The sequence below is a fragment of the Gambusia affinis genome, linkage group LG08 (genome assembly GCF_019740435.1).
Source record: "Gambusia affinis linkage group LG08, SWU_Gaff_1.0, whole genome shotgun sequence".
NCBI classification, from domain to species: Eukaryota; Metazoa; Chordata; class Actinopteri; order Cyprinodontiformes; family Poeciliidae; genus Gambusia; species Gambusia affinis.
The window spans coordinates 19281842-19309028 of NC_057875.1; the positions used below are offsets into that span (position 1 = coordinate 19281842).

A 27187-nucleotide genomic window follows, 5' to 3' on the forward strand; every position below is an offset into this window, starting at 1 on the left:
CTTCACTGTTTGTGTTTGGTTTCCCATGCATTGTTAATTGTTTGAAATAAAAGTTCAGTTTTCTTTATATTTTTTTTAACTGCTTAGGGAAAGTTTTGACAACAGTCCCCAATTTTTCTTAATGTGTCAGACAATTAGCGCCTCAATACAACAACATATGGAAGATTTTGGCTAAAACTCTACAATTTTTTACCACTTGATGTCTTTTATGGATATGGGCTACCCGGAGACACTCATTGGAAAGCCCATATTGTCAATGATAACTGACAGTATGGGCTTAAATTTTTCTAAATTTCATTGTGTTTTATTGGCTAAAAAACATCTTTTGCTTCAGCAAAGATGTGAAACTCTCCCTCCTTGGTGCTCTAGGGATTCAGTCTTGTGGACCAAAGCACAATACATGTAAACTTTATGTGTAGCATTTGCAATAATTTTGAGTTTTTCTACTGTTCTTGACAAAATGTTGCAATTACTGATACCACTGTGCACTGGCTAAGGTTGAGCTGCTTTTTTATGCTGATGCATATATTTTCTTATTCAGCAACAAACTATTTCCCCTGAATAATTAGAGCTGTTCCAAATGAGAGGCATGCTACGATCTGAAGCTTCCTCAAATCTCTGAAACTCTGAACTGGATCTGTCCTCTGAAGGTCACTCTCTCCATGAGCCAGTTTTGTCCCGAATATATATGTGTGTGTTTCTGCTGAAGGTGACTGGTTCCACCCAATCAGAGCTGAACCAGAGAACTTGTGTCTGAGGCAGTGAGGTGCTTCCTGTGTCACTGTATCTGTGTCGGAGGTAAATGTCTGGTTTTTCATGCTTTTGCAGTCTGCTGTTATACAGGTAGCGTGACAGTTCTGTCTCCGCCCATCCAGACAGTTCAGACATCCATCTGTCCCCAAAGGGGTCAGAGGTCAGGGTCTGGGCATCCATCCAAGGACTTTTCTCTGATTGGAGAGGAAAGATGGGTTTCCTGAAATTGGAGCTGCCCTGAAAGATGAAGAGGCTGAAACTATCAGCACCGGTTTGCTGTTACATCACAGCTGTCTGAGTTCACCATGAGGTGGTTCTGACTCAGATTCAATAGATTTTTTTTTGTTGTTACCGATGCTTTGCTGCCTTAGAGCTGCAGCAAAAGATGAAAGTGAAAGATGATCTTACAGTTGTCTCAGTTCTCTCAGATGCGTTTCTATATACTGATGGGTTCTGGCCCAGATTAGATGACTTCTGATAAGTCTTGACTATATTGACTGTCCTGGTGGCTCCTTTTATGTCCTTGTGAATTTTATGGTCCTGATGGTTCTGGTTGTTCCTGAATCAGGAATCATGACTGTCCCTGTGGTCTTTATGGTCATGATAAATCATGACGCATCCTCATGATCCAGATTTTATGCACAAACCTCACATGCTCAGTGAGGAAACTCCACCCAGCTGAGGCCTAAACCTATCAACAGCTGTAACCAGAGCAGCACGTCAGCGCTCCGGCAGTAAAACATGCATGGCGCTAATATCCTGTGCTGCCCTCTGCCGGTCACTTACCAGAGCTACCTCAGCTATTCTATCAGGTGTCAAGTGAAAACCCATTCAAATTCTGTATTAACAGGAAGAGTTTTGAATAAATTTTTTTAATCAAGACAATGGGAGTGAATGGTGAGAAAAACAAATGAACTAACATGTTTTTGATGGTTATAGAGATGTTGTATGGGTTTGGTTTGATGGGTTATGGTTACCAGGACAGACATGACCACTGCAGGATGAGATTTTGTGATTGATCACTGGGTAACCAGCTTTGTGTCCATAACATTCTGTTCTTATCCTGAATGTTAGGAGGTAGTCTACTAAAAATGTATTCTTTAATTCATTCATGTTTCAATTCCATTCAAAGACACATTATTAATCCCAAAGGGAAACTGAAAAGTTAATTTTAATTGTTAATTGTAAAGGCAAAAGGTGTGGTCTACATTTAGAGACTCTAGCCAGATGTTTTCCTGGAATAACAACAATGACACGTGAAATCTTGTGCATGGCTATTAACACAAACAAACCAAAACAGGTTAAGAGGGTTTCTGAAAAAAGAGAACAAAAATAACATATATATATATAATACTAATATATGCATAACAGCCTTGTATACAGTTCTGAAAAACTGCAGAACTACAAAATGGCAGACGAAATTACGAAAAAAAAGCTCAGTTATTCGACGTGAATTAAGTGCGCCAACCATGATACGCTACAAAGGTGGTTTATACCTGATGTATGAGTTAAACAGTTAAAAACTGACCAATACTTTGTCTCAATTTGCCATAAATACCCGAAAACACATGGGTAGTTTAAAGGATGACAACGTGTCTCCTCCTTGTGCCGCTCTTAGCCAATCACAGAGCAGACATTGTGATCAGGCCCCGCCTTCCTCCCCACTGTCGTTGCGTTTGACCGTGCCAGGAAATTTTAATACCGAAAGTGTTTCTTTTCTCGCTCACGGTACTAATGGCCGCTGAGGATCCCGAGGAAACGACCGCCCTGAGTGGTGGGAGCGACGTTCCACCCAGCGAGACAAACGAAGCTGACAGCGAGAAAAAAGAAAATGGCTCTACCGAACCGGAAACAGAAAAAGAAGTCAGCGCCGCGGAGCCGAAAATGGAAGATGTGGACGCGAGAGAGGTGAGCAAGGAGGACGCTGCTCCGACGGTCACCCAGGAAGCAACAGCTGCTCACGAAGAGCCGGAGCAAAGACCGCAGTCACAACCAAGTCTGGGGGACAATAGCAGCGAACAGAACGGCGAAATCACCATGAAGGCCCTCAAGGAGGAGCCAGACGACGATAGCCGGTCTTCGGGAATAGACTGTGGAAAGAGCACATCTGCTAGTGAAGATGGCGAGAAGGGCAGCGGCGGGGACCTGGGGGACAAGAGGCGCTCCAGTCTGGAGGTATCATCCTCTGACGGGGAGCCACTGAGCCGTATAGACTCCGAGGACAGGTGGGTTTGATGGACAGGTTGGAAGGCGGTATTACTCTTCCTTCCCCGTCAGCTGAATAGTTTTTCTTCTAATCAGAAGAAAAACTATAGTATGACGAATCTGCACATTTTAGTTAAAATCAGACTTGTTGGGTTTTTTTGTTGTTGTTTTTGTTTTGCTGTTCCTCATTGTCAAACTCACAGCTGAAGGATTTCTGTATCTTATGTTTTCTCCTATATATTATGTTGTTTTTAAGTTATTTAAGTGCCCAAAGGTCTGTATTATTATTATTATTATTATTATTATTATTATTATTATTATTATTATTATTGTTCTCAATAATAATATAGCATTAACTTTTATCAATAAATTAATCAATTTTATATTGTTGTATACTAATATCACACTGAAAGATGTAGAAAAATCATTAACTGTAATTTGAGTACAGTATATTTATTCAAAGGGGGAAAATATTAAATACAAATAAAAATACGTGAAGTGTACTAAAATGATTTAATTTGGCGCTGTGTAATCTTAATTTTTTTAATACTTTTGGGAACACACAGACACATTCCAGGTGGGTCATAATGAGTACCTCATGCTTGTGAAGTACAGGGGAGGATCTGTGATGCTTGGGGCCTATTTTTCTGCCAAAGGCCTTGGCCCTCGCAGTAAATGGCCATAATTTCGTTCTGCAGGGCAATGTTCCAAGTCACACTCCCAAATCATTACAGGAACAGTTTGCCAGACATGAAGCCAACCTTTGAGTGGGACCAAACTTAAATCTTAGGTTCTGCAGAAAACATGTGAGGTGAGCCCACCAGGGGAGTGCATCAGACAGGACCCAGGACTGCCTTTGGATTACCCAGAGAGAAATGCTCAAACACCACTAATTCAATATTTGTATCATCTGTGATTTTTAATTTTAAATTTTTTTTCCAAAAACAATTAGTTTCAAACATGGGATGTTTTTCCGTCATTGTAAAAGATCATGCAACCATGGTGAAAGATCCATTTGCTTTAGTTGTTGTATATGCTTTGGCATTTGTCCAGGGAGAACAAACTTTTAACAGAAAACCGTGTTATTAAATTATTCTATGACAACCTTGGAGAACCTGCATGCTTCTGATTTCTGTGAAGATTTGCAGAAGTGTAGCATGTAATTGATGTGGCATGCATTGAAAATCTCTCCCAGCCTCCAGTGGTTTTTCCTCATGCTGATTACGTAACTCGGCAAGCAGCATCTGCACCTGTTCTTCATGTCTGCTAAACCTGACCCATATGCGTTTTATGACTATCAGACTACACTCCTTAAGCATTTCTTTCCAACCAGCCTGCTCTCTCCTCTTATCCAGTGTCTGCAGCACCACCATAGAAATGGAGAGCATAGGATCCAGCGGGCGCTCCACTCCTGCGCTGTTGAACGGCCAGAGCAGCACCAGATCTTCTGCGACCAAGACGATGGCTTACAACTGCTGCTGGGACCTCTGTCCACAGTGCTTCAACTCCAGCCCGGACCTGGCAGAGCACATCCGGGGAATTCATGTGGACGGCCAGAGAGGAGGGGTTCGTAGACTATAAAGTTTTGAAGGAGCTTAGTCTCAAATCTTGATTCAGTTTGACGCCCTTCCAAACTGGTGTACTTATTTTATTGTTATTATTTTTTTTGGTTTTTGTAGCTTGACTCTGACGGTGCACAGACCTAGCACAGAGCCAAACATTTGCTGCATGTCAGTGTTGGGCCATATACCGGTTGTAATTCTCCCACCGATAAGAATTTGTCATGTGCACAGTTGAGAAAACAGCTGTAGAGCTTCAATAGGCAGCAATTTATATAACATTGTTCACTGCTAGAGACGCGGTGTTAAATGGCGTATGAGATAGAGCTCGCTAGCTAGCTTTACAGTCTCTTAGGTAAGAGCTGGGAGAGTCTGTCGCCATTGTAAGCCATCACCTAACTAGGAAATATGTTGGAATACTAATAAGGCATGTTTTTTTAATTAAATTTTGTTTTTTCCTGTTTTAAAAATGCAGTTTGCATCCTCTTGATCCTCTTTTGTGAACATGTTGGGATTCATTATCAAACAGGAATGCATCAAATATGCTCACATCCAGCAACAGTGTGCCACTGGTTTATGTTGACGTCAACCTGCGTAGCAGGACAAATAAAACTAGTACAATCTGTGCAGGATTTTAGGGTGATCTTTTTAGTGCAAGTTGAATTGTCAAATAAATGTATTGATTAGGATTAAAGAGGCTGGTTGTATTGAGGTGCCAAAGGATGTCTAAACTTATTATTCTCACCAAAATATTGTTGAAGACCTCCAGAGAAAACAGTAAAATTCTACTCTTGCGTATTTACTTGACCGCCTGAAAAACACGAGGCGCTCTTCATACTGGCTTTATGGACAACAAGATCTTTCAGTGGCAGACTGGGATACCTCCACTCAAACATGCTGGAGCTTTGCTCTGGAAGTAGTGAAAGGGAGATGGTTCTCCTCTGGATCAGCAACAGGGTTCCCTACTACTCTGTGTAATGTTGTACTGGTTTGATGCGATGTGTTAACACGGATCCGAAACCTTGTCAGGAGGAGACAAGAACAGGGTGATTGCTGTCGCTCTAAAACCTGAAGCAAGTTTTTTTTTTTCTTCTTAATAATCATCTTAATATCAAAAACTGACTGTGCGGGGAAGGCTGGGAATGAAGGGATGGATGGTGTGTAGTAAATAACAGGTCATTGCTTCCTGCCATGGGCGTTTTTTTTTTTTATGCCGGTGTATATACAATTAACTTGTTCAAAGATGATTTTTGAACTCGGAGCCACACCGATTTTTGATAATTGTCGCTCAGTCTGTAATTTGTGTACAAAACATCTGGTATCAGATTCATTTCTTGTTGTTTTTAACCGTTTTTATGCGAGTCAAAATTATCCTTACGTTTAAAGTACGTTGTTGTTTCTCAGATTAGTTGTCGACGCAAGTGCATTCAGTGTCTTCTTAATGGAAAAATATTAAGACACCGCGTTTCTAAAGGCGACGGTTGCAGTGGCTAAATGTTGTGATTGTCTTTGTCTCAAACAATATTAGGAGTATCCAAAAACTTCCCGGACATCCTCTACCTGCTGCTGTTTTCAGGAGAAATTAACAGACTACAATGAATGAAGGTTAGTTCTCGCATGAATATCACGACTACTGGTCTAATTCGTCCTCTGTCTCTGTGTCCGTTTCGCAGGTATTCGTCTGTCTCTGGAAGGGTTGCAAGGTGTATAACACACCGTCCACCAGCCAGAGTTGGCTGCAGAGACACATGCTGACCCACAGTGGAGATAAACCCTTCAAGGTAGGAAGGAAACCAATGCACTTGTGACGGTGTGTGTTGGAGAATTTCCTCCTGTTCGGGAAATTTCTCTTTTATTTATGATGTGGAAATCGCCTCACCTCCCACATTTAGGTCACAAGAAATGGAAAAACCGGAGCTAAAACATATTTATATTGTTTTAGTGATCTTTTAAGATAATTTAATGTGATCTTCAGCAATAGTTTGTCCTTCTTTATGAGGATGTGAATTCTCTTTGGCTATTTAATCACTTATTGGCATTAAAGATAATAGACAACTTTTGATAAAACCACAACTTTTGGCCCTTAGCCGCTGGCCAGCCGTCTAAAGTTATAATTGTATACAAATACATACGTACTTGTCTAATTTTGTCCTGCTGTTACTTTTCTGTTGCAGTGTGTAGTTGGCGGCTGCAATGCCAGCTTTGCTTCTCAAGGAGGGTTGGCTCGTCACGTCCCCAGTCATTTCAGCCAGCAGAGCTCTTCCAAAATGTCCAGCCAGGCCAAACTAAAGGAGGATTCACCGTCCAAGGCGGGAATCAACAAAAGGAAGAAACTCAAGAACAAACGCAGGTGGTCTCTACGTACGTATCCAACAAGCACACAAATGAAACTTGTTTTGAAATGTTTTCTTTTTCCCTCAGTTATGTCTTGGAGTATAGATTCATGTATGCAAAGTGTTCCACTCATCAACGGTTTGCTTTCGGGGAAAAAGTGTTTTATTCTGTTCACTTTGGGTGAATAGTTCACACCAAATGATTGAGTGAGTGCACAAGCTAAGTAACTCGTAGGCTTTCGTTAGGACAGGTGTGGAAAGATCATATAAGCTCTGGTTTGGGCCAAACAAGTGACCTCTGGTCCGTCTGAAAAACTTTTAAATCAGTCCAATTTTAGATATGACCCCGGTCCAGCACCCCAAATGGCTGACTTGTCTCCATGGTATGTAGTCAAGATCTTTAGAGTCCTGCTGATGACCTCAATCTATGGCTCAGGTGTGTTGAAGCAAAGACGCATCTAAAAGTTGCAGGATGCTGGAACTCGATTTTGACACGTGTGTTTTAAACAGTTCAGCATCAGTGTAACCCCAGCAGTTCTTCATATTCATTCCGTCTTTTTTCTCTGAACTGCTGCAGTCGTCTCCCATGTGCAGGGTCACAAACTGATGTCTCCTTCTCTGTCTTTGGCGAGACATTTTAACATTTGATTGGACCGCTGACTTCACATTCTCCATTATTGGTTTTTGGAGCTGCACCTACTCACAAATACATTCGTAATTCGTGTTATGACATACTTTCCTTTCAGATGTTTGTAATTGAAATGAGAATTAAAGATTGGTTAATTTTTGAGTAATGTTAAAAAGCAAACATTGTTGTACTCTGTCTGTTTTTTGAGCAATTTAAGGGTTTTAAACCTTTGACTCCTAAGCGGAGTGCCTGCGATCCAGCCAAATTTGCAGTACCATAATACCGCCACACTTTGCGCTATCTGAAAAGCTTCAACCGTTTCTGAAATATAAGATGGTAATCTATTAAAAGAGCGCCACTCCCTGTATGGCGGGGGTGAAATTACTGTAATAATTGTGAAAATAACTTGTTAGCCATTGGAAGTTCTAGTTGTTGTGGATAAATGGGCAAATATATTTACTCACAGGACATTTAAAGAACTGTGTGCAATTAAAAAGCAAAAAATATTCATGATATCCATTTGTAATTTAGGACACAAAGGGTTAAAGGGCATCGTTTTACTTGCACATGATTTGTTTGTGTTTTTACTTCAGGTGTAGTTTCTTTCCACCTGGTATGTTTAGGTGGATGCTGAGATGAATAAACAAAACAAAGTTTTACAACCATTAAATGTATTGTATCACATCCACAGCTCCCTTTAAGTTAGAGGTAGATCAGAAGATGATTCTAATGCAAGTCTTTATGTACACACTTATGCTGATTTTACATTTTACTACCAACATTTTTTGACCTGTGCTGATTTTTATTTAAGTGTCTTTGTCTATTTTTTTAAAGTGTCATTTGTAATTTTTGCTTAACTTGCCTCTCCTTGAATTTATCTTTCCAACTTCTCAGCGAGGCCCCAGGATTTCTTTGATGTCCAAACTATGGATGCGCTGCGTCACAGGGCCATCTGTCTCAACCTCACCACTCACATCGAAAGTGGGGGAAATGGTCACAGCGTTGTCTTTCACAGCACGGTACGCGTTATATTTTGCTATGTAGATGTGTATTTTGTTTTTCTTCTGTAAAGTGACATTGCTTTAATTTTTCCATATTTGCAATGTTTGACTCATCATAAACTATTATTGCTACTCCACATTACGTTCAGTTTTTCCAAAAGACGCTATTTATGTTGTCCAGCAGAGGGCGACAGGAATCCCTTTGTGAAAGTTTCCCTCCATTCACGGTTCTTCTTTGTGAACTTGAACTGAACCTGTAAAAGGCTCCTTTGGCTGGATGTGATTTTTCTCTGTATCACAGCAGGGACAGTTGGGATTGTTGGTTTTTTTGTTGTTGTTGTTTTTTTTTTTTGTTTGTGCGTATTTCTTTATGCGTTTCTTATCCTTGCGTCATTCATGGACTGTGAATGTTTTTGGCCCTGGTGAATATAAGCACTTCTGCAGGAGAAAAAAATCTCTTTGACTGAGATTTTAAAATCTGTGTTTAATTTGATTGTTGGATTTATAGAGACATTGGATTGGAAAGGTGTGACGAATACATTATTTTTATTTTTACTTACTACTTTAGCTCTGTTAAAGAGGTGTCTATTTTTGTTTACACTTTTTGCTTTAAATAAGGGTTTTCTTTTTTGGTGGGAAGTATGGTAAAATTAGAAAAATGTATTATTGACAAACTGCTTTTGTTCAGTTGCACATAAGCGACCCCAGTCATTAATCTGCTGTCATAATCTAAACATATCTGTGAATCAACACAGAATAAGCGTTTGGCTGTAAGGTTGCTGACGTTAAATCTGTCATTGTACATCATGTTCAGTTGTAGTGGAAGTTGAGCTTTTTCTTTGAGAGGACAAACTTAAAATGATTGTTTCCAAGTGGCAATAGTTGGGGTTTTTGTCAAAATTATGCTATGAAAACATAATTTCTTTGAATTTCCTGTTTGGGCGCAGTTAAAAATACTACTTTTAGCGACAAAGGCTAATTCCATATGAGCTCATTGACTGACAGCTCATCTGTTGGTTCTTTATGCACAAAAGCAATAAAAAACCTGTTTAGTTAGGTCACAAAAAAGAAATGAATATATATATTTTTTAAGTCTGTCTTGTTATATTGACACTCTGGGCAACGGCTCATATGACGCATATCAAAACCCACCACAGCTCATGTTAAAATCGTAATTATATTTCTGAAAATGTTTTTCATAATTTCATTAAATTTAAATCAATTTCATAATTTAAATGAGTGAAGGAGGAAAAACTGAAAGTAACGAACAAGGATGCAGAGGAGACAAAAACAGAGGTTAAGTGAGGGTCATGGAAGTCGGAAGGAGATCTGACGCGTTGGGCATACGCACCGTTTCTCTTTAACCTCTGGAGGATTGTGGTGAGAAGCAGCAGTGCTCCTCCAGACCCCGGGCCCCACTGGGCCTTCCCAGGCCTGGGGAGACGGAGCAAAGCCGTGGGGGTTCTGTGGAGCTTGGCGAGTGGACCTGTTGACCTGGCACACTAACTCAGTCATGTTTATGATGGGATATTTTTGTTATTTTTCTGATTTGCGTCATCCACATCTTGACCCCCTGACTTTAGACAGGCACCCAGTTCTAGAAAGTCAGCCCTCCCTTCTCTTTTGCTCTGCACTTTTCGTTTTTTTTATTTTTTTACTGCCTGTTTTGGAAACGGTAATATCTACTCTTCACTCCCTGTGTACTCCTACTGCCTCTACCCCTATCTTTTTTTTTCCTTTTACTACTCGTTCGTGAGATTTTAGAGGATTAAAATCTGCCCCTTAAAGCGCCAACCGGAATCATCAGACCACTCTGCTCACAGATCACGTCTTTCTGCCAGAACACAAGTTCACTTCTTTTTCTCCGGCTTAAACAAACACAGGCATGGGACCTTTTTAATGCAGCCTTTGTTTGTAATTATTAACTTCATTTCAGAGAACTATATAATTCCAGCTTTTGTGTTTTACTCAAATGTGCAATAAAACAGCTGGTTTCCTTAGTAATGTCTACAGTACTTGAGACACTTCTGAGAAGACGGCAGCATAGATTAGTCTACGCTGCAAAAACACTAAATCTTACCAAATATTTTTGGTCTAGTTTCCAGTGAAAATGTCTTACCATACATGAAATAAGTCAAAACTAATATGCAAGTAACTTTTCAGCAAGATATAAGAGCTTGTTTTAAGTCTTAGTCTAGTACCATTGATGGATTATTTCACTTATAATATGGAAAAAAATTGTCTTGTTATAAGAGACATAATCTGCCAGTGGAGCCAGTACTTTAAAAAAAAAATTATATTAATAAATCACTGAATTAAAACAAGCTGGATTAAAAGCTACAATGAATCTTCCCAAAGCATTCTTAAATCTGTCATCAAGAATAAAAAGTTGTCTGAAGACAATGGAGACTAAACATAGAGACCAGTAATTATGTATTTCAAGGATATATCCTTCCTTTAGGCCACCTGTAGAGGTTTGTCTCATTAAACTATGCTGATGAAACACAGACCTACATATCCTGAAAGCCTGCTAACTTTTCAAAACTCACTACTCTAATGCCGAGCATCTCTACTTTGTCCTAACAGATTGTATTAAAACAGATTTGCTCATGTTCCTATTAATATTGTTCAGTCCCGTTGAAAACAGACAAAAATTTGTCCATCACGATGGACAAACCTCAACTACGGCTGCCAGAATGTTTACAGACACTAATCTTGCTCACACTGCCATACTTCTTGTGTACCTTTGCTTGTTGCCACTCAGGATTTAGTTCGAAATTGTTCTTCTAGTCCTATAAAGAAGTAAATAACACGCCTCCTTCTGACACCAGTGACCCATGAAGTCCATGCCCTCCCTGCACCTCTGTGGTCTTCAGATCAAAGTCTTCTGTAGAACCCGAGTCACGACTGAAAATATGTGGGACTGTCCTTTCTCTGTGCGGGATTCTCTGATTGTTGCTTATTTTTGTTTGTTGTTGTTTCATTTAGCTTCTGCTGCTTTGCTTTCAGTCTGCATTCTTCAGTTAGTTGTTGTAGTTTGTTTAATTTATTTTAAGGACTTATGTTTTGAATGTAGGTCGAGATGTAAAGCTTTACTGACCAGCTTTACTTTGCACATTATCCATCTGTTTTAACAGTTAAGTGTTTGGGACTCCTTAAACCGACAAAGGATACTTTAAAGGGACTTTTTGTTCTGTTTTGTCAAAAAAGAAAAATACAAAGAGTAAAGCTTCATAAGTGGACCAGTCTGAGTCTTTGTGTCTCGCTTCAAATCAAGCCTCATTTCCATCAGCCAACTCCCAGGAGTAAAACATATTTTAAGATTTGCATGTGCGTAAGACGAGTTCTTCACACGTGAGCTCATTCACCATCCTAAAAACAGACACCCTGAAAGAGGACAAAAATCCAAATGACGCAAAAGATTGTATCTGTGGCTATTTTTGACTCTCCTGATTGTTTTTCCAGCCTTTCTTCCACCCTGTAAAATATTTGTAAATTCCCAACCACTAGTATTCGAAACGGCACAGCATGATGGACGAAATGTTATGCATTAAAGGGGTAAACGATTCTGAAAAAATGGTCTTAAAAAAATCCCTCAAAATTTAAAATATGCATTTCTGTTTTGACTTCAATGATGAAGATGTTACTTGACTCTAGTGAAGTAGAGTCTAGTAATTTAGTGTGTTAATGATATTAAATACTTAACTACTAGATTGAACATAGAAGCAGCCTTTATCGTCCTGCAAAGTGGAAATTCAGGTGCAACAGCGGCATCAGGTATGAAGATTCAAACAAAAAAGTTCTCGAAATGTTAAAAACATTATACAAGAACAATAGTAGTATTGATATTCTGTAAAAGCCTGATAGAAATTTGTGTCATTATTGCAACACCCCACTGCGTAATGAGGAATGGCCTTGAAACATTTGGTGCGTTTATTCTTATTTTTCATTGCACAGACGGGGTCAGGACAGGGATGCATCTTTGAAACTCGCTCCCCAAAGACCAAACAGGAAGCAAAAACTGCAACATTTCTCTGTCTCACGTGGCTCTAGCTCCATATATGCTGAATGTTAAAATGAAATGTGATTTTGTTGCATTTAGGTTAATGTGTTGTCCTTGTTCATATTTTCTTTTTTTTTTTTTTTTTTTACTGTTTCTATGCAGGTGCTAGCCAAAAGGAAAGAGGGGACTGGCAAGGTGAAAGTACTTTTACACTGGACACCTGAAGACATGTGAGCAAGGCGTTTCTTCTTTAACTCTGTTGTCAAAATAAATAAATCTTTTGCTGACTTAGTGCAGATTGAAAACGGGTAAATAAATTAAAGAGACAGCGATGGTTGTTTTGATGTAAATTTCATGCCTCAAACTTCATGCGTTCGGAGTCCCAGTTTCTATTATTTTGGAGCCTTGTTGCATTGCTTGTATTTTAAACAATCTTTAATGTTTTATGTTGGTGATTAGGGTAGTTAGTGCAGATAAAATCACTGAAGTAGTGATGATTTATTCTAGAGGTCGTAGCCCTGAATCTGATGTTTTAAAATGGCTCTAAAAATGTTCAAATTAAGCCGATCCTGTGACGGAGAGCAGATGTCTGCTCCACAACTTTGTTGCAACAGCTTTGGGCTTTTTATTATAAATAATATACAGTCTATTTGTATAAAGAACAGTTTGAAAATGCCCAGGAAGAAAGACGTCATTTTGATGTCTTTAAATATCCATTAAGTTGTATCTGTTGTTGAATAATATCTCCATCGATCAATTTAGGATTTGATTTCAGAGAATCAACCGGCAACAAGAGTCTGAGATCATACAGCTTTGTCTCACCGGCTGATTGACACGCTCTGAATCACAGTGTGAATGTTCATGATAAAATTACAACCACTCCCATAGTACAACTTCAGCTAAAGAGAAGAATTGGCTTCATATGATTAAAACTAAAATCTTTTGAAGAGTCAGTTAGCACCCATATGCACAAACATCAACACAAGTTTTGGATAAGTTTCTAGTTCAAGATGAAGTTCATCCATCAGGCCGTGTTTTGCTCAGCCTACTGGGACCACCCGGTTATCATCCGAATCCCACTTCTTATTCCCATTTTAGCGCCACTTCCCCGGAGGTGAGCATTGAGAGAACAAAAGCCGAGATCAGTAAATCAGTCGGGCAAAAGAACAGGCAGTTTTGGCACCATGCTCTCGTGAAGAAGGAGCTTGACATAACAATGATTCTCTGCAGAGGTTTTGCCCAAGGGAAGATGCCTGCATATGCGCAGCCCTCTTACATTTCCATTAAAGGGTTTGACAGCAAAGCCTCTGAAGGAGATCAGAGAGAGAGGAGCAGAGGCAGAAGAAGAAGGATGGCATTGTTGAAATGAAAGGACAAGAAGGAGAAAGGGTGATATTAGGGGAAGATGGAAAGACAACAATGTGAAGGAGGCACGGTACAAATGAAAGCAAAAGCAACAATGATGACCAAGGGCAAAGAAAACAATCATTTTTATGATATTTTGTGGGCATTTAGGTAACTATGGAAAGTTTATTCTTCTGGAGAAACAAAGGAAGATAATAATCATAATAACAGTAAAGATGTTGACTGTTGGTGAAACATTTAGTGGCGAAGGAAACGGGAGGGAAAACGAAATTGAGGCAGAGCTATAATAAGGTTTGGCCGAATGAAATGAGTAATATACTGACATATTCATTAAATGAGAATATTACTTCAAAGTTCATTTATTTCTGTATCTCAGTTTATTAAACACATTATATAGATTACACACACACTGATGTTTCCAAGTTGTTTGCCAGTTCTTTGGAAAATATGACAATTGTCCGTCAAACTGAACTTCCAATATTTCCCGTAAAAATAATTTATTTATTGTGTACAAGCCATAAAGCACTGCCGTTTATTTACCAAATTCATGTATCATTGTCTGTGGCAAACATGTTGACGTAAAGTGGATGAATTAGAAAGTAAAATCCTGTTTTGTTGTTATTCTTTTTGCTATTCTAGAACTTTCTCCTGCATCTGCTCTGCAGTTTTTCATAAATTCACCAAACAGCAGCCGATTATATTCTTCATCAGGATTACGTGGGACCGTCTGGCGTCTCGTCTTTGCTGTGTTGTTGTTGTTGTTGTTGTTGTAGGCTTTCTCTGTTAACATATCAAGATTTCTTTTTAAAGCAGCTGCTGCGTTTGTGTTGCTAAAATTAGTTGATTCTGAAACTGGTTTCGACACTTCCACCAACCAGCATTTTGTCGATTACTGCAGGGCTCTTCTTTTAGTCCTCCTAAGTAATAGTTAGCTAATAATTACTTTGAGTTAGCTAGAACCCCAAAAGTAAAGTAATACAGTACGGTCATTACAGTATCTCCAGGAGTTTGTGTTGACGGATTTACGCAAGACTCCACCTGATAAGAAACGTGCGTCTTGTTTAGTCCTCCCGTTGCGCTGAACTCCGTATTAATGCCTGCACTTCATTTGGGTGAATTGGTGTGCGAGTGTGTGCTTCTCAGTCATCGAGTCAACCATTAACTGCATGAATGTGCCAAGTCACGTCTATTAAAGCTGGAGCGAACCATTCACATTCTGACTGACACTCATTAACTCAGTTTAGATAAATGAGTTACTGATTAACATGAGCCAGCCTGAACCCGATTCACCCGCGGTTCATTGAGGAAGAAGAGTGGGAAGGCTGGAAGAGACTGGGAGCTGTAATTGCTGTCTAATCTGTGATGGATGAGTGAACGGATTCCCCTGCATGGTGTTGATTGCTGCTGGATAGCAAACAGAAATACACGGTCACTGGCTATGAATGCCTCAAACCTCAATTAGAGCCATTCTTGGAGAAAGAACAGTTCCATCTTTTACATCGTTGTGTGTCACAATTACTTATGTAATTTTTCTTCTTACATTATGCTAAAATACGTCTTTATGCAAAAGCCGAACAACACAACTGCTTTAAGATTTTAACTTTTTTTTACTACAAGATTCTGATATACTTTTATTTAAAATTGGGGCCCTCTCCTGCTCCACCTCCTACTTTGTCCTCCATGTTTACAAGAATAAAAATCTCCCATTCAGCCTGCAGTGATTCGCTGGATCCATCCTTTCTTCAAATCTGAGGGAAAGAAAGAAGCATTTTTGGAGGAGCCGTTGAATTTGAACAGCCTTTGTTGCATCACTTCGAGCGTCGAAGGATGCAGCCCCTGACGTTGGTCACACTCTGAGCTGCTTTCTAGATCTTATGGGGATGAGTTTCAGCTCTCTAATGTGTTACTCATTGAAGTTGGACATCACTTCTTTGCACAAGAATGTTTGATAATTCACCTTTTTTTTATTCATTTTTTGTTGCTGTTGCATTTTTTCAACCTAAACACATTTGTTTCTCAGATTGTTATTCAGCTAAATGTTTACATTTATTGCAGCTCACTTCAGATCTTCAGTCATTCCTGCCAATTCTTATACAAAGAAATTTAAGATTTTAGTAATTTCGGATGCAATTTAAGTATGAATACACAGCCTCATGGTCTGGAGTTTTTTGTGTTTTTTTTTTGTTTTTGTTTACAAAGAAGGGAGCCAAATGGCACCTTCTGTAAGGAGCGACACAAATTCACCAGTTCTCGTTGTGGTTGTGTGGATTATTCGTCACTTTCAAGCCTCTGTAAATATGGTTGTGTACATTAGCGTGCAGAAGTGTGACCCGTTTTGCACAGTGACCACAGACACCAAAACAACCCTCCAGTCCAGCTCCTCTGTGTGACTCGCTCATCACAATAAAATAACTCATCAGCACCGCAGAGGAACTGCAGCGCATGTGAGAGTTGAGTCGCAGAAACACAAAGATGTTTACTGGGTCGCTGCTGCTGCTGCTCCTCAGATCCTCCTCTGTCATACAGAGTTCTGCTCTGGGCAACACGGCTAATTCAAAGCTAACGTAAACTTTGTAACTACTTTGAAAGCGACTGTTTCTTCTCTCGTCTCAACTTCTACTTGAAAGGAAGTATAGACAACAGAGGATGGAGTGAAAAAAAAAACTTCCTCCTTTCTTCCCCCCATTAAAGGGAAGATGTAAGTTTTTAACAGAGCTATTTATTTCAGAATATTCCTTAATCCCTCTAGGATGTAAACGCCGTGTCTCCCTTATGATTTATAAGCTGGATGCAGTTTGTGCTTTTCTTTTTTAACCAGCATCTGCCTCACTTTGTGTGGAATCTCTTTCTAGTTTCAAGGTCTGCTCGTACATTTTGAACGGCTTGCTGTTTCGCGACTTTTGAGGTTTAGACGATTAATGTTTTTATCTTCGTTTTGTCTTAACACGGTTCTCACAGTGTTGAAGTTTAGTACTCAGTGCTAATGTCAAATAATTATCGGCCAAGTTACGACGAAAGCCCAAGTGTCTTTCCTTTTTCTAATTATTTTATTTGTTGAAGGAGGAAAAAAGATTGCATCAGTTTCACATTAATGAAATATTTTTTCTTGGTCAGACAAACTTCATGTTGACACTGAGCAGTTTGTTTTTCATATTCCCATTTCATCCTTTTAATAATACTGTTTTCTCCCTTCCCTACTTCTGTTTTGTAATGGAAAACAAACCATTTTAGACCATGTGCTTCACTTACTTATTTATGTTGGTTATCATTAGGTATTTTTAAGAATTATGGCGATTAAACTGTAAAATAAAAACCAGAAATCCTATGATTAATCTCACATATAATTGCACCTTATCTGAAAAGCTGTAGTATTATATTCATTTTGTGGTTCTGATTATCTTTTTGCTGGCCGACTCCTATGAGATATGTCAAGGTTATCAAACCTCCTGCAGGCAGATGTTATTACATTCAAAATAAAGCGTGAATTGATGTATGGCTGCTTTGAAACGATTGGCTCCATTTTATACCCAAAGACCTCGAGCAGGAAATGGAAAGGCGACGCGGTGAAATCATCAGGACCTGAAATGATTCCATACATTTTGCCCGTATTTAAAAAAACAAAACGAAACCAAAAAACCTCATGATTTGCAAATTTCATTTTACCAATTTAGATTTTTTCCCCCCCTCCCCACACTTCAGTTTTCTTCTCTGCAGCCCCTCCAGTCTTTTTCCCTTCATGTCTCAGTTTTGCTCTCACCTCTACCTGTGTTGAATGGGAAGCTCTGTCTGCAAACCGTCCTACTGAAAGGGCTGACTGGCTATGTGATTGATTCTGGCTGGGCGACTGCCTGCTTAACTCACTGCAGTGTGTGTGTGTGTGTGAGTGTGTGTGCGTCTCTGGGGGCTCCTGCGATGACGCACATCGTGACGGGGGAACGCTGGAGGTGGAGACGGGGAGTGTGGAGGCTGGAGGGGGAAAAGCGAGGAGTGCAGTGGACTTGCTAAGCTCTTTGTTTCTTTCTTTCTTTCTTTTTTTTTTTTGCTGCACCTCGGTTCGCCGAGGCAGTGCACCGCACACTTACAGTTTTCACCAAGGAGGTCATGAATGTTGTGGGTAGAGTCCTCTGCAGAGGAGGAACGCGCTAAAGTGTGCATGAATGAATCTATTCTATTCTATTCTATTCGGATTTAGGAAGTGCGAAAAATCCAAATTTGGCTTAATTGGTTTAAAAATTGTAGCTTGCCGCGGTATACATACGGCAGAGATAGTAAACATGTTACTTCAAGACTGTCTCCAGAAAATTAGCTGTCATCATTTCTTCTCATCACAGTCATACTGCTCCTTGTGTCTACACTGTCTTTCTTTTCTTCTTAATAAATCGTGTCATCTTTTCTCTCTCTGTGTGAGCAGTTTGCCTGACGTGTGGGTGAATGAAACGGAGCGATCTCAGCTGAAGACTAAAGTAGTGCACTTATCCCAGTTACCGCAGGACACGGCCATGTTGTTGGATCCCAACATCTACCGGTGAGTATGCGCGTCGTCTCCAGCATCACTGTTATGCACTTGTTTTTTTTTAGTTTTTTTGTTTGTTTAAACATAATTATCAAGACGTTTCATTTTCTTTTAGCGGAGCGTTTAAATTGCTGAATCAGCTCTCAACTTTGTTTTGCGAGCTAATCTGTGAGAATTACTGTCAGATGCGGGATTTCTGAGAGCACACTCGCACTCCACCAGCAGGTGGCGCCAAGTCTTGATTTTAAACGCTTGCCTTCAGAGAGCAGCGTGCAGGAATATCATATTTTCTCTACTTAACAGCTTTTTTCCTGTGGTGAAGGCTGGCCCTCGAGTTCAGGAGCAGGCCGTGTTCACATCCAAGTGCTGCTTTTCGTTTTATTAATTTATATCTGAAGCCTTGAAAAAGAACATTATAAACTGAGTGTTAGATGACTCCACTCAGTCACCCGGCAGGGAGACGATTAGCAGTTTTAATCAGTTTTGTGTCGTGAAAAAATGAAATAAAATAGCAAGAGTGCAGTAGTAGTATTTCTTCGCCAGCCTCCATTTATCGTTCTTTAAGATCTCCCACTGCACATCAGGCCAGATGTTGAGTTTGGAGCGGTTACGTAAGCCCTACAGACTTCTTTACCGAGATGATAAAACAAGTTTTGCTTCATGGCACCGAAAGCCATAAAAGGTTAAAATCGAACCCTAAAAGAGGAACAGCATGCGTAGAATAACAGACTGGTCATCTTACCAGAGATATACGGCTCGGTAGCCCGCTAATCCGCACGCGGGCCGACTGATTCTAATTGGACTTGAAGGCTCAGTAACTGCAGGGGCTGCTGCCGGACTCTGGTTTCATAGCTGAATATAACCGTCAGCAACCAGACAATTTATGTCAAGGTTGTACCAGTGCGTACAATTTCAAAACAAATGTGTTCGGTCCATACTTGCGGCTGTAAGCGCAGCCCTGGACATGCAGATGGGGATGGAAAGAGATCAGCTGCCAGATGCAGTTTGTGAGACTATTAACTGTTTGGTTGGAGAAGTTGTGTTAGAGTGAAATCAACTGGAGTACAGATGGTTTTTAAGCAGTTGTCTTCTTCTTTCTGTTTTCAGAGCTCTTCCTCAAAAGCGGCTGAAGCGCAGGTGAGTCCAGCTGCTTCTGCAAACAGGCGGCGCTTTTCTGCTTTCAGTTTTCAGGACTTGGATGATATCATAGAGAAGGTGTAAGTCGTGCTATTACATGCATTCTCTGCACATATACAGCAATAAAGATGAATGTAATTACAAATGCGTGGATCAAAGATTAAAAAATTTAAGGTTTGACATTTAAGAACTATAAATGACTAGTGAAAATCTTTTCGAGAGGCATTTAAAATGTAATTCTCAATAAGAAAAAGAAGAATTTCTTTGAAAAAGCCTAAAGTGAGACTGAAAATCTAGTACAATAAATTCCTCCTGGAAAAGAAATCTAGAAACAAAACAGCCTTTCTCTCTTCTTTTTTTTATTTTTATTTATTTCCAGGTCAGATTAAAACGCACTTAGAGTTTATTTATTTTTCCACACCTGGAAATATATTTAGCACCATGTTATAAGATATTTTACTTATTTCAAAGTAAGTTATTTATTTGAATATTTTAAAAATAAACCACAATAATCTGAAACTTTGTGAGGGGAAAGAAAAAGCTGTGACTTGCTTTTGTGTTAAACTCTTAAATCATTTATTTATTTACTGTTACTACACCACAATCTCACATCTTTAAGCATCTTTACATGGAGTTTGCGTCACTGATTCCCTTCATCGTGTTTATTCCGTTACCTTAACACTGAGATCTTTAAAATGTGGTGAACGTTTGCAAACGCAACATGATTGGACACATGAATTTCACTCTTGGACAGGAAGAAACAGCAATTTTATCCTGTCCATGTTCAACTTCTACTACTGTAACCGTATTAAAAAAATGTTTGCTAAGTTTATTGCAGAAATGGTCTGATGACAATGTTATACAGAAGCCAATCAAAGAGATGTGTGAAACGGTAATGGTGTAAAAGTAGCGTGAATGTAATCCGGTGTCCAACACATTCGACCTTCCCTCATTTAATTCATAACTTGGATTAATATTTATTTTACGTTCTGATTCCCCTTTTTGTTGGATTAAAAATCCATCATTTTTATCTACAGTACTGGCCCGTCTTTATAAAGTCTGTGGCTTTCTGACATCAGATCATGTTATTTATTATTACCTAATGATAAACCCATAAAGTTGGTGCAGCATTGGCTCCAGCAGTGAGCCGGTTTTTTTTTTTGGTTTTTTTTTGTTTTTGTTTTTTTTTAAATAAATAAAGTGAGTGTTATTTTTTTCTTGTGACAAAGAGCAGAGAGCAGCTAATCCCACAGCGTTGTGCTTTCGTCCTCAGCCTGTAAGACCTCCTCTGCAGAGTCCAGACTGGAGGGCAAATCGTCACCGGCTAGACGTTGATCCATACGGGATGGAGGCGCTCTTCTTCAGTCTCTGCTGAGGCTTGGCTTTGACAACAAATGGAGGCTGGCTACTTAGTTTTGTGTACCTGAAATGACTTTAATTATCACAAACTTCACTTGTTTCTTCTTCTTTTTAAGCAAGCCTACAACCCCAATAATGTGGAGAGAAAAAAAAAAAAAAAAGATCCTCTTTTTGTTTAAGTCTGGCGTGTAGCCTCAACATATTTTATTACAGTTTTGTGTTGAATATTTATCCAGATTTCTAACTTATTTTTATACAATGAAAACACTGACGTGGTGTGGATTTCTGTGAAGGTTTCGAGTAAAAACTGTATTCGCTGTGCTTTTCGACATGGGGATCCAAGGCGTATTTGAACATTGCTAAGTGTAACTGTGCTGTGCATGTGGCATTGAATCGTAACCAGTGGTCTTATTTATACTTCCTGAAGTCAGCACCTTTACCTGTGTGTACGCCTCTTCCTTAAACACAAACCAACACCTGAGCAATAATTTATCGGGACAATTCCTTGTATTTTTTTATCTCCAGTCTGTTGACTGGGAACCATAAACATGACGGAAACGCTGAACTCACCCCGTACTTCCACATGCATATTGTAGAGTTTTAAATACCACTGTGTCAGCCTTCAGCAGCTGGTTATTATTTGTCGTCGTCCCTTTTTGGACTGTATGTGTTTATAATCTGACAGATGTTGTACACGTAGATGCGAGATGTTGCAGAGGAGCGTGGCGTTCGCCGCCGTGCTCACAGTTTAGAGCACTAGTTTTCCTGTGTGTGCGTCGGAGGAGCTGGCTCGCTTGTTCGGCCTCCGTTAGCGGAGCAGCCTTGGGAGCGTGCTGTGGAAGAGCTAATAACTGGGCCAGCAGGGCAGATCCCCCGTCCCTCTCATGGCGAACATGCCTGCAAAAGAAGAAGAGGAAAAGAAAAAAAAAAAAAACAGAGTTCAGGGAGAGGTTCGCTCTTCAGCATATCATGAACTCTGTGTGCTCACACATGCAAAATTCATTTAGGATTCCATTATGCAAAAACACCTTCTTTCACATGTTTAGCGTCTTTCCTGCTTTTGGCAAAATGACCAACATGACTGTGGCTAAGAGTCCTTGTCAACAGATTCTTCCACTGGAGCTATGAAGCACTGCAGCTCCTCCAGAGTTACCAGTCTTGGCTGCTTCTCTGATTATTGCTTACTTTGCCCTGCCTGTCAGTTTAGATCAGGGGTTCTTAAACTTTTGTTTGAAGGTTCAAACATATCTTTTTTTCTTCTCTAAATATGTTCAATTAGGTCTGGAACGAGAAGCAGTAAGTAAAACAAACGCCACCCTGTGCCCTATGATGCGTTTTAACTCGCAGCAATAATCAACATTTTTGGTTGTGTTTTTTTTTTTTGTTTTGTTTGTTTGTTTTGTTTTTTTCTCAGAGGAAAACACTGACCGGTGGGTCTTTACAGGTGTCCACTTGTACTGAGCAAGGTTCTGGTTCTGCTGGAGGTTTCTTCCTGTTAAAGGTAAGTTGTTCCTCTCTGCATGCTCGGTATGAGGGATTGCTGTAAAGTCAACGAAACGAGAGGAGTTGTGGTTAGGCGCTCATTTAGGAGTGAATGCTGCAAGTCGGTGACTCGATGCAGTCGGCTGGGTTTCCTTAGATAGAAACTTTAAATTACTTTGAATAAGCGATTGAGCGTTCTGCCCTGTTTAATAACTAGGATCAACAGAACTCCATGTGTGACTGAACTGAAATAATCTTTTTGTAAAGTGCCTTGAGACGACCTCTGTTGTGAGTTGGCAATATATAAACACGCTGAACTGAATTGACTTTCATCTGACTTTTAAAGACTAAACCTATATCTGCCAGAGCTGTAAATAATTTAGGAGTTAGCTGGAGAAGTCAGTGTGCAGAAGCAGGTCTGTATTTAATGCAGTTGTGTCATGCAGGGTCATAAAAAAAAAAAAAAAAAAAATGATGTTCAGTGTTGCTATACGTGGGATAGCGTTTTTAGAGTCTATAGATATCAATTTATTTGACCGCATCAGTTATGCTTCTCTTTGGAAACATTTAATGTATTTCCAGCCTCTGGATTGTGATAGTAAGAATCCAGAGGATGGACTACGTTCCTATTGTGTTACAGATGCATTGTGTCAATCCACAGGTAATTATTTGTTGGCTGTTTGGAGCGAAACTCATCTAAACTCTCATCCAAGGCGAGTCCCATGAGCCGGAGCGAGCCGACCGGCAGTCAGATCAACAGTACTTTTTGTACTCTTTGTACTTTTCTCAAAAGAAAGTACAAAGAGGTAATTTTCAATAGATACACACGTGGGGACAGAAAGCAGTAAGGTGTGTATTGAAGATAACAACTTGGTGTAAGGGTTTAGAAAGATAAACCAGCATAAAATGGGAAAATGTATAGGTAAATATTAGTAACTGTTACTTCTGACTGCCACTTTGATTTTGATTTTTTTTTTATGACAGTAGGACTCTAAAGTCTCAAGTGTTTAGGGGTAGGAGTTTATAAGTTCTCACTTCTTCCTACCCCATTTTGAGCATGATATGTTAACTGAAACAAAAAATCTGTATTTTCTCTTCTTTCTTATGCACTTCTTGTTACTGTGCACTATTTTATTTTTATATTTGTATCATGTTCGAATAAATTTCATTTCATTTCATTTCAACAGTCGGTGGCTCTGGGTCGAGGCGGGTTCTGTTCCGGGTCGAGGCGGGTTCTGTTCCCGCCTCGACTCGTCTCTCTGAAACAAACTCTGGGTTTCTACCCTGAAGTTACGTCCGTTCATTCAACCCATCAGACTTTTCCTTTTCCCTCTAAACACCCGCTTCGTAATCCCTTTGCCTCTGCTCCTTTCTTTATTCAATAATCCCAGATAAACCTTATTTGTTTTTGGATTAGCCTCAACATGTTTGCAGTTGCAGTCTTTTAAGCCTGGAAGACTTTTGAAGAAAATAATTTTCCTTTTTTTTTCTTTTTTTTTTCTTTCTAATTGTGAATCTCTACTCGTACTTGAGAGGCACGTGTCACATCAGCACTGTTTTCAAACCAGAAATCCTCTCATTCTCTGCTGCTTTTTCTACCCTCGTATTAAATCACTCATCTCGGCTCTGTTGCACGAATTTATCTCTTCGTGGCAGTGAAAAGACGAGCTGCTGGAGGAATGTAAAACAACACAGCAACAAAGAGGTGTGGGAGAAGTTCTTGGCTCGGCTGTAAATTAAAAACCTCTTTCTTCGTTCCCTGGATCTGGAGAAATTTAGAACTGCTGTTTAAATCTCAGTCGCTATTCCCCCCCCACCCCCCGGCCTTTGTTTATTTGAAGGAAGAGAGGGATCTGGAAGGAAATATTTCATGCTCATGTTCATTTTTCAGATCAAAACACAGATACGGAGGAGTTATTGGCGAAGCGTCTTGGCAATGGCGAGAATGCCCTTTTCACAGAGCCTGAGACCTCAACAACTCATAAACATGATCCGGTGGAGAATGGGAGCTGGTAAGAATCTTTTTTCTGTCTTTATTAATGCTCCATTCTTTTTCCCTGATCAGCCGCTGTTTTTGTGACCTACTTGTTATGTTGTGACATATTTTTTCATTCTTACCAGTCTTTTTTTTCTTCTTCTTTATTATTCATCGCACTGCGTTATTAATGGAGCAGCGTCTTGTGCACAAATAGATCCTGACAGCTTTGGACCTTTCTGTTGACGCTGGGACCCTCAGCAGTACCTGACTTGTGACTCCTCATGTTAACATAAAGACCTGATCCTGTCTGAACATCTTCCAGTGAGGGAAACCGGTCCTTCCCCCCAAGGTGCAGCTGTTGTGTAACAGTGAAGATTATCTTTTTATTTAGTCTAAATCGGCGGTTTTCAAAGTGTGAGGCGCGCCTCCCCTGGGGGGCGCCAGAGCACGTTAGGGGAGGCGCGGTGCGAGGGAAAAAATAAACCGGAAAAGCTATTTGCTTGCTGTCTACTGATGTGAGAGAAACGTCTTTTTAGAAAAAAGTTGGTACTGTGGGGTGCGCGTGTGGAGCGGGGATCAGTGGAAATGTTTCCCACTTTAGAGGATGTTTTGGCCAGTGACGTCAGTAACGTTACTGACGTCGGACCACTTTTTTCAGTAACGAGTAATCTAACGCGTTGCTATTTCAAATCCAGTAGTCAGACTACAGTTACTTATCAAAATCATTTTTGCGTTACTGCGTTACTATCTTCTTTTGTTATTTAATCGTATTTCCTCTACGCGTCTTGTCGAGTGACCGACGTCTCTATGCGACAGAAATTTAAACAATGGAGGGAGATGCGCATTTTGTCGGTGGAAAAACTGGAACTATTTTTGAGTTTCTGTCGACAAGTCCGATTATTATAAGCGGCTTTGGGCTTCATTTTTTTAAAGTCGCTTGAAAATTTTATGAGTTGCTGGTTGCGCCTTTTTGGGCTCGTTTTTGAACGTGAAGTTACTCATTTGGGCTTAGAAATAAGCAGAGACTCATAATAAATCCCAGAATTTGTCCGTCATCAAGGGAGTCTTACTCGGTCTCTCCTTGTTCATCATTTCCAGGATGATCCGTCCCGCTGTGTCTTTGTTAATGTCAACTTAATTTATTACCTCTGAATGACGTCGAGCTCCAGAAAACTGCAAACATCGAGACCAATATGAACAGCACAATAAACGTGAAAACAACCACGAATGAACGTGTCCGTAGTTGCCAATAATTATAATGGCAAGTTAACACCGTTATAATAATTAATATTACGGTAAGTGTCACAAATCTGTGCAATCATCTGAGCTGTGGAGCTTCAGGAGGAGATCTGTGCGCAGTGACACCAAACGCAGGGCCGTAACAGAATCTGGAGGCTGGGGGGGAGGGGGGGCTTTAAAATCCTACTTAGAGTTTCCAGACAACAGTGGACCACACAAATTACTCACATTTTTTGTTTTTTGTACAATCTCCTCTTCAGTTCAACCTTATAAGTGGAGACACATTGTTGATGTTACTATTATAAAATAGCTGATAATTAAGTATTGGCAAAGATCAATGTGATTTTCACAGGAGGCAGAGCGTTGTTGTTAGCAGCTGCTGAAAGTAACTAAAAGGTTACTTTTAATGTAACTTAGTTACTTGCAAGTCAAGTAGTCAGTAATATAACTAAGTTACTTTTTCAAGGAGTAATCAGTAATCCGATTATAGTTACTTTTTCAAAGGGGGGCGGCAGGCATTGTGCTCCTTGGAGGGGGGCTCACCCTTTCATACTTTGAAAACCCCTGGTCTAAATCAAACCGACAGATGTCTCAAGCCTAACTGTTCCTGATTTGGGGGGGGAGGGGGTAATTTGGGACATTTTCTGTGACTCCTGTGTGTAAAAATGTACAGTTTTCAGATTAAACAAACTTCACTGGTCCACACCGAGAAAATATAGCAACTGGACGTTGATGGGTTCACACAGGGTTGCCCCTTTTAGGCCCTTTCTCATCATTTCTGTTGGAAAACCTGGACTTTTCCTCCACCTTTCTTAAACATCTTTATCTTATCTTTGACTGAAGGAGAAACGTCTGGGATCAGGGTGTGATGCTGTGTGACGCATTTGTTTTGGGTTTTGTTTTCTTGAAATCATTTCATGCCTCTGAAATGTCAAAATGTCTCTTTCTCTGCTCTGGTTTGATACCCAAACCGCGATGCTGCTCACCCCATGTCTACAATGGGGCTGTTTTCTTTTACTTAATTCAATTCACTGACATTTTTACCAAAATAAAAATATCCTCAGCATCAGTCACATGTCCTCTGAAAGAAGCGACTAACAACGTTCTATTATTGACACAATCTGGATTTTGTCATTTGGCATGCAAACGTTTTGGTCGGACATAATGGACTCGAATTTGTTGCATTTAAACTCAGCCTCTTTAAACTGTTAACTTTTTCCAGTTTAGTTTAAAACAGGTTTCTTTTTGTGGTAACAAAAAATATTTTGATCGGTTCAAACTCTAATCTGTCCACAGCATGAAGCTGCCAAGGCCAAGCATCCCTGGATAAAACGTATTATTCTTCCTGGACAGTTTCTCTTTTGGGAAACTGTTTTAGTCATATTTGCTACTTTGTAAAGCTCATGTATAATAATAATGTTGATCTCTTAAGGTTTATATTTACACGTTTGTTCACTGAGAGCATGTGGAACCATAGTCATTGTTGTTGTTTTTTTTTAGATTGTTTGCCCAAATTTGACCAATAAATTTGTTTCTGATGCTCAATGTTGTTGTTTTTTTGTACCAAACAGACCTTATGAATTAGGTACCCGAAAGATCAAGCTTAAATTAAGCCAGCATTGGAAGAAAAAA

At 39.8% G+C, this 27187-nt stretch overlaps 1 protein-coding gene across 2 annotated transcripts; it reads left to right on the forward strand.

Moving 5' to 3' along the window:
* The first annotated feature begins 2318 nt into the window (after positions 1-2318).
* On the forward strand, positions 2319-21295 carry LOC122836241 (zinc finger protein aebp2-like). 2 transcript variants are annotated; one of them, XM_044126046.1, is made up of 9 exons: positions 2319-2978; positions 4314-4524; positions 6191-6298; positions 6692-6878; positions 8373-8497; positions 12645-12712; positions 18259-18372; positions 19468-19497; positions 20751-21295. In XM_044126046.1, exons 1-9 carry the CDS (start codon positions 2488-2490, stop codon positions 20830-20832), a joined length of 1416 nt encoding a protein of 471 aa, XP_043981981.1. In that variant the 5' UTR covers positions 2319-2487; the 3' UTR covers positions 20833-21295. The 2 variants fall into 2 exon arrangements, with proteins under 2 accessions (XP_043981981.1, XP_043981982.1); XM_044126047.1 differs by having other exon boundaries at positions 20771-21295.
* Positions 21296-27187: the final 5892 nt, after the last annotated feature.